The sequence below is a fragment of the Pagrus major genome, chromosome 15, assembly GCF_040436345.1.
Source record: "Pagrus major chromosome 15, Pma_NU_1.0".
Classification (NCBI taxonomy): Eukaryota; Metazoa; Chordata; class Actinopteri; order Spariformes; family Sparidae; genus Pagrus; species Pagrus major.
Genome location: NC_133229.1, coordinates 28,822,699 through 28,836,071, shown reverse-complemented (window position 1 = coordinate 28,836,071; position 13,373 = coordinate 28,822,699). Strand labels below are relative to the sequence as shown.

The following is a 13,373-nucleotide window of genomic DNA, read 5'->3' as shown; positions in this document are numbered from 1 at the left end:
TTCTACCACGAGTTGGATGATGCTCACAAATCAAAGAGCAATCTTCCATGCACAGCAGTAAACATGGCGAAGCGACAAAAAAAAAGAGTGATGTTGTCGGTGCTGCCAGGTGAACAATGAATTTTGTCCCTGGCACCTTGGCAAAGACATTTAGCAAAAACAGCTTATACCAACACATCCTCATACCTAAATGACTATAGAAATAATAGATCTATTGTCAGTGTCTCCCAAAACAACATGACGGTTGCAACATAACAGCGACATGTGCCGGACCGTACCATTGGCGCACAGTTGCAGTTCTGTTTAGGCAAGAAAAGTTCTCGGTTAGCTTTAGGAAGACATTATAGTTTGGTTCATATTCACAGTTACTCCTGTAACTTTCCTTGCATTCATACCTACATTACCTAAGTAAGTCATGTACGTGATGTTACTTGAAGTTGCCTATTATCAGTGAGATTTGGTGAAGTTTCTGTTTAAAGGTGTAGTAGAAATGATATTCCATTCATTGTAGATGTTCAGTTCAGTTTAGATACACAGAGGAGAAACATTCAGCCAGAAGTAGAAACATTTAATTTAGCAACGAGTTCAGCGTTCAACAGTGATGTGTCTTGGTTGTGACGTAGCCTCTGACCCTGTCAGCCAGAATCAAATCCTGTCTGCACACCAAGAATGACAGAAGCTGGGAGACGTGATTGACAGCCGGCAGATGAAAAAACACAACAATCACATGCAACTTGTCACAGTAGTCTGGACAACAGATGAGCCCCCTGAGGGTGACATGCTTATATTACAAAATCAGGCATTATTTGTGGTTTATTCTAGAAGAATCTGTGCTGGATTGTGCTGCATTAAATAAAATCCTTATCCTTAAAAATGAGAGCACAGGTTTAAATATGTGCCTGTAGACCTCTAAGGGATTCACTGTCTTGCTCCAGGGAACTTAAGCAGGTCAGGTTGTCTCTATAACCACTAAGTGTAAATTATATATCTTTAGGGTATCACCTGTGTCAGACGGATCCATAATTATCACCTGTTTATCATTTAGGTCAGGCTGGAAGATTACAAAATGAGTGCTGTTTGTGAAGAAATCTACCTGCAGGTAATCCTGGTGATCTATTCAGTCAGACTCCGCAGTGACAGTCCCTCTCCTTGTTCTGTCTCTGGTACCGGAGTTCTGCTCCAGCTGACTGCACTTCTGTCCTTCAGTATCGATCCAAATTTTATTCATTGTACTCCTTGTGACTGAAGCTGCACAGATGATGGAATACAGGCTAAAGAGCAATTAGGATACCATTCAGAGAGGAGAATGTTCAGTATATGTGGAGCATAAAACAGATAATGGACGGCAGTTCAGTGAATCATAGTAAAACTATTGTTGATGTTGATGATGATGATGCGATCCGATAAATATTCTAATTGAGTATGTTTTGAACTAAATGAGTCTTTATTATCGGGTAGATCCAAGAGTTGTTTTTACAGCTACGCCTGTCAACAGGTAAAGCAACAGGTATTGCCTCCTTTTTCTTTAGTGACGCCGTTGAGTGAGATGCACCTGCACGTTGCTCATTTGAAATGTGAGTGTGCTCATGATCGTGTTTCAGACGAGCATTTTCAGCATCAAACGTTAAAAAAATCTACTAATTTCTCTAACTTGTGAGAAATTAGTTCTATACATGAAAAAGAAAAATTCTGCAGGTGTGTTTTGGTCCCAGACTTGGAAGTCAGAGGACGTGATGTAGGAGTAGAGATAGTGTGCAGGGACCGGGCCCCGGACAGCCAGGGAGCAGTGTGGGGGCGGTGTACTGTACAATACTGTACTGGAATGTGTTTGTGGAGATTATTAAAGAGCCATATATTTCTGCTGCAGCCCCACAGGGCCTGCTCTTACCGGCCGATCTCCACACTGGCAGACGAGTAATGAAACAGGCCTCGCTGGAGATTCATCGCTTTGGAGAGCCAAGGCGATTCTCTCCCTCTCTTCCTCCCACTCTTCTTTCCTTTTTTCTTTCTCAAGTTTTTTTTTTTTTTTTTTTTTTCTATCTCACTTTTGGTCTGTTAAATGCACTACAGTACACCTGGTTCAAACACAGCATAGCCTGCATGAACTCGCATCTTGTCAGACTTCTGTCCCAGCATCATGACTGACTGCTTGGCTCTTTGCAGTCAGTTTCTGCTTCTCTATCAAAGCCAGACTGCTCAACTCTGTTTGATATCATCTGGTTTGCTCAGAATCTCCAGAGCATACCCCACTACTAGCCAATGAGAAGATTAGCTAAGTTTACTTCCTGTCTTCAAAGCTCATCCCAGAATATATCAGCATAGCATAGCATGTCACAAACTATGTATTCAATTAGTGAACCACATGTGGTAGGTGAAAAAAATACTCTTGCAGTGATTGCCTGAAATGCAGTTGCTAGTTTGCCACCCTAGCTCACTCTGAAGCAAATTAGGTCAAGTTATCCTGTTAGTCTGATATCTAGCTAGCTGGTTAGCTTGACAGTGGATGAGCTTGAAAGCAGGAGAGTTCACTCATTGTTTAACTCATTGGCTCGTTTGCTATAGCGATTGCTAGCTTAGTAGCTAATTCTGGATGTTCCACACCGCAGTATGTACATTTTTTTTAATCATTTTTGTGTTATGAGACTATATAGCGTCTAAGATTCTTGACATCATTATATTGTGATAAGTGTTGACTTTTCTTGTCATTTAAGGCTGCGTAACTGTAAAGTGATGTCATTTTCTGAACTTACCTGACTGGTCTGACCATTTTTAATACTTGCATTTACCCACTTAGTCATTAAATCCATATTACTGACGGTACAGTAAGCAAAAACTTCAACATGTTATTATTTTGTGGAAGTACCGATAGTCATCCCAACAATATTGCTGCAATATTAGTATCAAGGTATTTGTGTATATTGTCATTAGCATTTAGGAAGTGCTTTTGAGGAGATAAATATATCGAGATATATATTGTGTTCCTTGAAAAAGCCTAAAACTATTACCATATTATTTTATGTCTGTGGCGCCCGACCCTGGTGCTTGGTAATTTGAGCAAAACCAAATGATTTGATGAGCTTGCACTTGTACATTTTGTGAGAGCAGCATTTTCCAAAAACAGGGGCATTTAGCATGCTGGGACAAATTCAAAGTGGGGGAATCGTAGGAGAGAAACTCAGCAGGGATTCAAGCCCGCGGAGGGTTCATCTATCTCCAGAGGTGTTGAAGGTACCTACTCAACTATGAGAGGCACACCGCTAATAGCTTGTTGATATTACAAGGTAGGCCGGAGGGGTTCAAAAGGGAATAAGTTTGGGATGGGATAGAGCGGCAGCATAAAGCTGAGAGGAGGGAAACTTTTTTGCCAACACACTGGATTTGCCGAAGGGGTTGTATTTCTACTCCTCCATCAGTTCCAGCACTCATAATCCCAGGTCTGAGGACGAGCAATTTGGACTAAGAGTGAAATTTCCAGCCAGAAAATAAGTTTCATGTATGAAATTGGAAGAGCTGATGAGGTGCTGAAAGTATGTTATGTATTCAAGGACGTACTTCTGTTGAGACCTGGCTCGAAATGTCGGTGAAACAGGACGGATGGAATGAGGGGAAGGGATTTGTTGGTTGGGAGAAGTATAACACTGCTGTCGGATGTAATGAAAAAGCAGCTAATGGGAGACACAGACGTAATTGTCTTTGGCAGATTTTTATTGGAGTCTGAGCCAATAAAGCTTAATAAATTCAATGGAATTGCAGGGAAAATGTTGGTAGAGACGGGAAGAAGTGATGGAAGAGCAAGAGCTATAGATGGAAGTGTGGAAAGGAAAGGAAAAGAGAGAAAGAGACTGTTGCACTACAGGGATCAATTACTAGGAACTGTGAGTTATGGTATTTGCTGCACCAAGTGCCATGTGGCTTATTGCACTGGGACAGTGTTTGGAGGGAGAGGGAGATTATTAACCACACGGAAAGAGAGAGAGAAAGTGAGGGCGAGGGAGCTGACAGAGAATCAGAAAGGCATCGAAAAGAAAGAGCGAGGTGGAGACTTTAGAAAGAAAAATAAAGAGAGGGATGGGATGAGAAAACCTTGGAGCTCTCTTCACTTCTGCTCCTGCAGCCCTCCACTCTCTCCTTTTCTGCTTGTCTTGCACTTTCAAGCGTGGAGCCCATTAAAGTGGATGACAGTGTAACTCACCACTGATAATCAACAGAGAGAGGGAGAGTGCAGATTCACAGAAAAGAGACCCCAGGCCTCGTTTATTATGTTAGATTTTTCTATTAAATCTGACTGTGCTGTAATTTCTCAAAGTGGGAAGGAGGTGCAAGGAGAATAATTTACACAATGAATAATCAAGACGTGTGCACCGGGGATGGACGAGTACAGCATTATCTGTATCTGTATCTGTTCAACCAACTGAATTATCTGAAGCTGTATTCAAATATGTTGGGCTTAAACTGGAAGCAGTGGTAGAAAGGGGTGGAGCAACTCTAAAACTACATGGTTTTCTTTCTTAATGATGGACTAAATCAATTATAAAGATGTTAATGTGGGCCATTTATATAACTACAGTGCATAAACTGTCCAGTTTCACTGTGCAGGATGTCTAGTTGCCCCTGGGTGTCAGCCTGTTTGTTCTGTAATCCCCTGCAGCCACGCCGCCAGGACAAATCCCTGCACATTTATTGTACTTACCAAACAAAGAGGCTGTGAATTATAGTCAGTCACCCAGTGGCACAACATGCAGCCACTGACTGTTTCCACTACTGCACCACTATGAGTAGTGGAAACAAACACACCTGTCAAGTGCTCCCAGTCCCCCACCCCCCACCAACTGACCTTCAATTGGCTGGATGAAGTGCAGTAATGTGTTGAGTCTGGCTGGTGTAAAATAGACAGTGGCACACTGCCTGGACAGTGTTATGACATTATATTTAAAATAGCTATAACAAGGACAGTTAGCGAGGCTCATGACAAGGACAATAGCATGGTCATATCACTAACATGCTGTATAGGGACTGGCATTTACTTGTTTACATTCTTCCTTTTAGACTTGAGGTATTCAAAATGTTGTATCTTTCTCAGTTTGGTCAAAAAGTAAGATATCTTGAAAAAGTACAGGCCATATTTCCCGTTGTACTTGGTTTGGATATTCTTGTTCGACGAAGTGTGACCACCAAATGATTTTTATGCCCTCCTGACATTTGCTCTAGTGTATCCATCAGTTCAAAACTTTACTTACTTACTTCCAAAGTAACCAGTCACCAGGATAAAATGTTGGCACTTAACTTTTCTGCAAACCGCTGATATGTTTGTATTTGGCTACGTACCATATTGACCTTTCTATGATATGTGTTATATCAGGTTCACATTACATGTTTATGAACCTGAAAGAAAAATGATAAATGTACTTGTACATGTAATTTTGGCAGGAGAAAAAACTAAACCAAACTAAAACCTGTGAGTTGAGGGGAGTTTTTGAACAGGCATCAGAAGGCCACTGAAGGCCACCAAGTGACTCCACTTTGCTCCAAAGAGAAAACAATAAAGGACAGATGGCAGAGGGAGGGAAGAGACAGGAAGAAACAAGAGAGATGGCAGCCACAAGAGATAGGGTTAATGATGATGGAGAAAGAGGAAGGGAGGTAATGATTGGAATACATCCAGAACTGTGTGGATGCAGACATGAAAGCAAAGCAGAGAGAAAGGGGGACCTTGTGAGGAGGAGGGAGTCCTGAGGAGTCAGAGGAGGAGGACAGACGAGAGGAGATGAGGAGAGTGACACAGTGAGTGATGCACGGGGGTACAGAGGTGGGTGAGGTCAGGATTCGACCCTGTGGCGTCCCATGGTAATTGAAATTAGATGGGGGGGGATGGCGGTTGGGGGGGGCAGCGGGACTGGAGGAAACAGGCGACATGATAATCAATTTGAGGCTGAATCGGAAACATGAGCCACTGGGGGGGCCTCGTTCCCCCTACCAGGCCTCCAGATGGCCCCGGCCCCAACGCTGTGTGGGCCCTGTCAGAGCATGCAGTGTGTGTCAACGTAGGATGTGTGTGTGTGTGTGTGTGTGTTTGAGAGACAATACCATCTGCCAAGAGTGCAAGGGGAGTTCAGCAGATGTATTTGGTGACACTAGGGGCGCAGTGGGGTATAGGCAATAGACTATACTGCGTGTGTGTGTGTGTGTGTGTGTGTGTGTGTGTGTGTGTGTGTGTGTGTAGGGACTCCCACCATGCTGTTGGTGTTGTTGTTGGAGAGGAGAAATGGTTTAAGTGATTTTTTATGCAAGAAAGACGATTAACATTCATCTTTACAAGGGTCAAAACTTCATCACAAACTCACACACTGACGGTTTGTGAGGACACCAGCGTGTAGAGCCGACCGATATATACGGTTTCACCAATATTGGTGATATATTGTAGACATGTAAGTACTGTAAAATATCATGCATCCGTTACATATCGTTTTACGTTTTGCTCCCTAATATCGGCATCCGAATCGGTGAGGCTCTACCGATGTGTCCTGAGTGCTGTCAGTGTTGCCCTGTTGAACCCTTTCATGTGAGGAGTTCATCTCTAAAATGCCAGATCTATACCAGTCATTGTCTCTTTCTCTTTTTTCGATATATTTCTCCAGAGTCAGACTCAGGTGAGCTCTGTTTTTGCTGGGAAGTGTTTGGGGATGATGACATAATTTGCAGCCTCTTGAAACTTTAAAATCTTGTCAACAAACAACTAAACAAGATTTCACAGATGTAAAACAAAGACTGATTCGGTTACTGCATGACCTACTTCTTGCTTTAGACGCATTCAAAAACTGATTTGGAGGAGAATAGTTTTGGAGAAATGTGATGTTTTCAGAACAGGCGCCATGTTTGTCAGGTGGAGGGTTCATGTTGTTGTCTGAGCTGAGGATATTGTCAGTCAAAGCTTTCTTGATATGATGACTGCTGGTGCCAGCTTGGGTCAGAGAGTATCTGAGGAAAAGTCTTTAAATAAAATGAATGCAGAGCCCAAGTGCTCAATCAGCTTCACGCACATCAAGTCCTGGAATCATTAAGGTCCTCTTGAAGATGAAAGATAAATGTTCACAGGAAAGAAAAATGCTCTCCGGGCACTCGTGCAGAGTAAGGATAAAAGTACATTAAGGGCCTTTATTTAGTCACGAGTAATGGTTTCAAATGCCGACCTTAAAGGACTGAAAAAACTCTTGACATGTACGAATCTTAGTGGCCCGGTGCCTTTTAAGTATTCTTCTTTTATGTTTTCCATCCTCCTTTCTTTACTCTTCGTTTTCATTAATGTTGGCTTCGTAATGTGGTTGTAATGCTCTCAAAAAAGAGCTCTTAAAAGGCTATACAGGTTGAAATGAGTTTTTTAAATACATTTCAGATGCATTTTCAGAAGAATCCACAGTATAAGGAGATAAACTTGACACACGCAGAGCTTCTGGATCTTTTCTGGATTAAAACACATTTAGGTTGAGCCTCCCAAGCTTTGTCACCCAAGGGGTCTTGTCCCTGCCAACATAAAACATAAAGACACTGTTGATCAAGTGCTTTCAAATGAGGCAAATGATAGTAAGAGAGCCAAACATAAATACAAAGAAACCTAAACCTCCCTCAGCTGCCCAGGGGACAAGTGCAGGGTTAAGAGACGAGAGTCAGTTGATCTGAGGCAGCTGAAAGAAAGAAAAAAAAGCATCAGGTGTACGTGTCTGCACGCTGATCCGAGGAGAAGAGACAGACAGAGGAAAGGAGGAAATTGAAGGCGGATATGAGGACTGTAGAGCAGGAGAGATGCAGCAGGAGTGGAGGTGTCTGAGAGGGTTTTGAAGTGATGGAGGTGTGAGAAAAGTTTTGGAGAGGAGAGTAGTGTGACGCACAGCTGCCAGCTGGTAGAGGAAAACAGACAGGTAAATGGGATACTATAAAAAGTGTGTTTTTTTGTCATGGCATTTAAAAACCAAATCCAGTAAAACAGTATTTAGCTCTCACATTTGTTTCTTGCTGGTTTAATTGATGAGTGATGTTGTGTATGGACCATGGTGAAGCTGTCCGTTCCCTCAGTGTTTTACAGTTGACCTCATTTCTGTGATTCAAATACCTATCATTTATATTATTCATGTCTGATGTCTGATGTTTATCAACATTCAAGGTTTATATATCTGATAAACAATATATTAGATATATGCCAAAATGTAATATGAAATAAACTGGCTGTAGGTGAAACAGATGGATGTTTATGTGTAAACAAGGGCAAATATTTAATTCACTGTTGGTTGGGACAATAAACAGAAACAAATCTTTGAAGCAGTTCCTGAGGGGAAAAACAAAGGTGGTGCCAAGAGCGCTGTTGTGTTAAAACATGTTCTTACTCACAACTCGTCGAATAGTGCAGCAAAACTAAAACTACTTGGTCAGGTTCAGGAAAAAGAGAAGCATTGCATTATTACAGCAACATAAGTGACTTAACTTTTCACCTGCAGAAGTTTCTCACAAATGTTTAATGCTAGAATGGCAGTTTAGAGCACTGAAAATATTATTTACTGTAAGCCAGGACAAAATCTGTAATCAGCCTGTCTAACAAGTGGTGTAATTAGACATGCAGGCTTCCATCCCTCAAATCACAACGCAGAGCAGAATTCAGCGTATTGCATAAGAAACACTGGTTAAAAGTTGTGATTGACAACCATTCAGAAACATTAAAACTAAAATATATTTAAACATAATTAATACAATATGCAAGCGTGGTTTCATTGGATTTAATTTAGCACAGACGGAGCCCCTTTCTTTTCAACGCACATTACAAAAACAACAGTCAAGTGTTGTGTTGCCAAATCAGCTTGTAAACTGGCAAAGGCGGCGCAAACAGAGAGAAAAGAGGGGGCAAATGACGGGAGGGGGTGCAGTTGGAAGGAATGTATGAAGGTCAAGTGAAACAGATTGAGGACAACAAAAAGAAAGTAATTGAAAAGAAATGAGTGAGCCAACAGTGGCTCTCCTCAGATGCTGCTGTAGGTTTCAGAAAGCATTCATCTTCAGGATCTCGTCTTCTGTAGCAGAACAAACAGCAGCCTCCCTGTCAACAATTAATACATCACCGGACAATCAGCTCGTACCCCCCATCATGTTTCCGTGTCCCTTTTAATCTCCCGCCCTCTTTCCCCTCCCCCATCCCCTTGATGTGTGAATCTTATTAACACCATTTGCCATCAGAAAGCAGCACACTCTATCAGCCAGTCGCTTTGTTGACTTGCTTACACCGCTCCTGCTGATCGCCTTTGCTTCCTGCACCCGCACCCCACTTATCTACGTCTGTCACACCGGCCTTCCCGTTTTAATTGGTGCTCGTTAGAGAGAAAAAAAAATGCTGTTTTTGCTCCATTTTCACTCCAGAAAATAGCAGGAGGGGGGAGAAGTCTATGAAAATGTTAATTGATTGCGGAACGAGGACAACACTGGCAATTAGTGCAGACTGACAGATGAGAAAGGCGCCGCGCTGGAGACTTTGATGACTGCAGACACACACACATGCTGTACTGTTGACACACACATATACATGTCCTGTTAGCCAGCAGGGCCACGCAGACAAGAGCCACTGTTTGATTCAGGCCAAGAAGAAAGTACAAATTTAAATTAGGTCTTGTGTTCTTAGTATAAACACACACACACACACACACACACACACACACTTGCACAGATGCAGTAAATACATGAAAACAAACATTTGTATCAGCTGACACACACACACACAGATACAGACAGAAAAATGTGCTGCTGGGGTATTCTACTCATTTTTAGAAAAATCATTATACTGTTGGCTCTCCGCCTTTTTTACTCAATCTTTCTCTCTCTTTCTATACTTCTGTACTCTTTCATTGAAATGCTGCAGCCTGCAGAGTCCAATTTGCTTTTGTGAAATGATCTGTAGGTGTTTTCTCAGTGTGCTGTGTAGAACCAGAGCATTGCTGGATATTTCAGATATTTGAGAGTGAGAGCTAAAAGTAACTGATGATGATACATGTTTTTTTTACATAAATATACAATATAAACAAGTATCTTTAGCGAGGGTTGGCTACAAGGCTGGATTCATAAATCAGCAAAGTGGGCAACTGTCCCAGAAACCGATTCTCAAGCGGCCTAAAAAGGCTCATGTTCATTGTTATCAATGTGTATTGGTATTGGTAATTTGATACCAACTGAATACCAACAAAGGCACAGCCTGGATTATTGGCTAATCTTATGTCCCGGTCTCATGAGGGGTAATGTTTCAAAACGTACTATTTTGACTACGGCTGCACAGAATTAAAACATTTATATTGCAATTATTTTGACGGGCACTGCAGTTGCGATATGATCCACCATTAGTATGATTGATCATTTTTGCATGACAACATTTTCACCCCTGCTCTTCAGACAGCCGCCACTGGATTGGGCCATAGATTGACTAATGTATCTTTGTCTTTTTCCCTTGGAGGGCCAAAACTGAAACTTCATGGCGGGCCAAGGGCTGAAAGCAAACATCTGGTGTATTGTTTAGATGCAAAGTGATATTAGGATCCCAGGTTCCTTTGATTGACTGACTTCCTGCGTGTCACTCTGTCCGCTGTATCCCGATTAAAATAAATCATGAATCATGTTTACCTTCCAAAAAAAACAGCATGAACAGAATTTTTTATTTTGACTAGAAACATCTGGCAGGCCAACTCATATTTTATGTAGGGCCCACTTTTGGCAGGCCTGGTCTATTCCTTTGTTGATCAGACAGCAGAGTAATCCATAAAATGACATTTGGTGTTTGCTTTTTGCTGTTTCCTCGGTCAAGATAAACCTTCAGGTAGTTGTATCTTCTTGGAAAATTGTCACTTCCAAGAAAGCTGTGCACCTCAAGTGAAGATGCCATTTCAGGAAATGAACTACTGCACTGCACAAAACTGGCATATTCATCCAGTAGTTGTCATTTTTCTGTCTTCACTGCAGATCAAATATCATCCTTCTTTAATTATTTAAACCCAACTTTTTTTTCTCTCTTTCACTTGCTGAAGTTTGTTTTTAGGAAACACTGAAAAAGCAGTCGGCATCAAAATCTTGGATGACAGCTACTCAATTCTCATCCTTTGTTCTCTTCTGTCTTTTTTTCCAATCCATCTTCCCTGTCCCTGTGCCTCCTCTTGACATGTTTAGGTGAGCCTGCGGTGGCCAGAGAAAATAACTGTCTGAATGCTGCCAAAGCCTGCAACCTGAATGACACGTGTAAGAAGTACCGCTCGGCCTACATCAGCCCCTGCACCAGCCGCGTCTCCACCGCTGAAGTCTGCAACAAGAGGAAGTGCCACAAGGCCCTGCGGCAGTTCTTTGACAAGGCAAGGCACTTCTGACACAAGCTTATCAAAAAAAGAATAAAAAACCCAGCTGAAAAGCACACACATTGGAGGTTTTCCAAACGACTGATATCTGATAAAAGCTGAATGTCCACCACAAAGGACCTGCTTCAAAAGGAAGAACGATTTTGAAGTGGATAAGTTAGAAGGGCTGTCAAAATCACAATAAATAATCACGCAGGCCTTTTTGTTCAGGGTTTGCTTTTCCAGCGCTGAGCTTTGACATTGATTCAGTCATCAAACACAAAAGATGTTTTTACTGTTTGTGCCATATTGTAAAAACTGATGTGAAACATTGTAATTACAAACCCAGCTCCCATGCTGTCCCTTTGGAATTACTTAACTGGGATGGCAGCAATATGAATACATAGAAATACTACTCTTTGTAGTTGTCTGTGCATGACATTTTTAATCTAACTGTGATGTATAATTTTGTTTTCTTTTTTCATAACAGAAGTCTCTGTGTGAACAGCCTTAAGCTTCAAGTTTCTGCTTTGTTGAGATAAAGCTAGGATGACATTCTTCTGTTGTGGACCAACTGTGGTGTTTCAGCATCGATGTTGAAATGTTAAAAAGAGACTGGAGCAAATTTTGCCATTTTTGCCTTATAATCTGTAAATTTTTTCTGTTTTAACTTATGTAAAATGCATGCCTAGAAAAATCCTTCATAGGTTTTCAATTTTCAACAACCCAGGATAACTTTGTTTGGAATAAACAGATAGTTATAGCCTAGATAGTTAGCCTGAGCTGTGATAGCCACTGATGGTGATCAACAAAGAAAAGACCAAAACCAAAATAAGAATAAAAGGAAGGTCTTGCAGATGACTTCACTTCACAGGTAATGTTATGTTCTTGTGCCTCACAGGTTCCTCCAAAGCACAGCTATGGCATGCTGTTCTGCTCGTGCCCGCTTAGCGACCAGACAGCGTGCTCTGAACGCAGGCGTCAGACCATCGTCCCCGTCTGCTCGTACGAAGAGAAACAGAAACCCAACTGTCTCGAGCTGCAGGCCTCCTGCAAGACCAACTACATCTGCAGGTGGGAAACAGTGCACCTTTATTGGGTTATTGGGTATTTTACCTTATTATTAGGGTAGAGAGATGGGGAATAACTTGAACATTTTATAACATTCATTACCAGGTTTGGTACATCCTGGCTAGCATAATGTTCAGTGTGTGCTCTGAAAACACCTTTTGTTTTTGTCGTTCCATCATTAATCGAAATACATCTGTAGCAAGTAACTCACTATTGCTGTGCCACCACAGTGTTGAAAAGCCTGACAAAGCTGGCAGTTAGAGCAGAAGTACAGAGAGTCGATGATACTCCGTCTCATTTATTCACATTGGTGTAAACTGGCAGGTTTTCAGAATGTTTCAGGTCGACGAATTGCAAGAATTTGCAAGTTTCAACTCAACTTTTTGTGAATCGTTGGTCTGAACGGGGTTCTACACAGTTGTGACACCATCGTGCACGGACCCGAAGAGTGAAAACATTGCCCTCCAATACTGTCGCCACTCGTAATAACCCTGTTATGTTTAAATTAAGAGCTGTGTGTCCGACGTTGCACAGAACACAGTCTGAAACACAAGTACTTCCTTTGGTCACTCGAGAACATTACATTGACTAACATGAATTCCCTCGAGACTCTTTTCTAATCTGAACTCCACTTGAATGCTTATCTTAACCATGCACCGAGTCTTAACCCATAAAACGTAATTGTTTACATTGAGTCCCCACACAGTGATTAACAAGCGCACACAGGAACAAACAACAAACATACCCTCGGACACCTCTTTACACAGTGGAGTCACTGCAGTCACCAGCACCAGCACAAATAAACTGGCTGCCATCACACCACAAGTCACACACATGCATGCAAGCACACACGCACACTCATCCAATGAGGGTGATGTCAGATGTCCATCACTGAATTACTCTCTTTCCTGTGTGTGTGTGTGTGTGTGTGTGTGTGTGTGTGTGTGTGTGTGTGTG

At 41.9% G+C, this 13,373-nt stretch overlaps 1 protein-coding gene across 1 annotated transcript in view; it reads left to right on the top strand.

Annotated features, from left to right (window-relative positions):
• Positions 1-13,373, top strand: part of gfra1a (gdnf family receptor alpha 1a) — a 93,497-nt gene that overhangs the window by 56,565 nt on the left and 23,559 nt on the right. The window contains exons 4-5 of the mRNA XM_073481590.1: positions 11,185-11,363; positions 12,247-12,419. Of these exons, the coding sequence (XP_073337691.1) occupies positions 11,185-11,363; positions 12,247-12,419 (352 nt within the window). The remainder of the gene's footprint in view (positions 1-11,184; positions 11,364-12,246; positions 12,420-13,373) is intronic.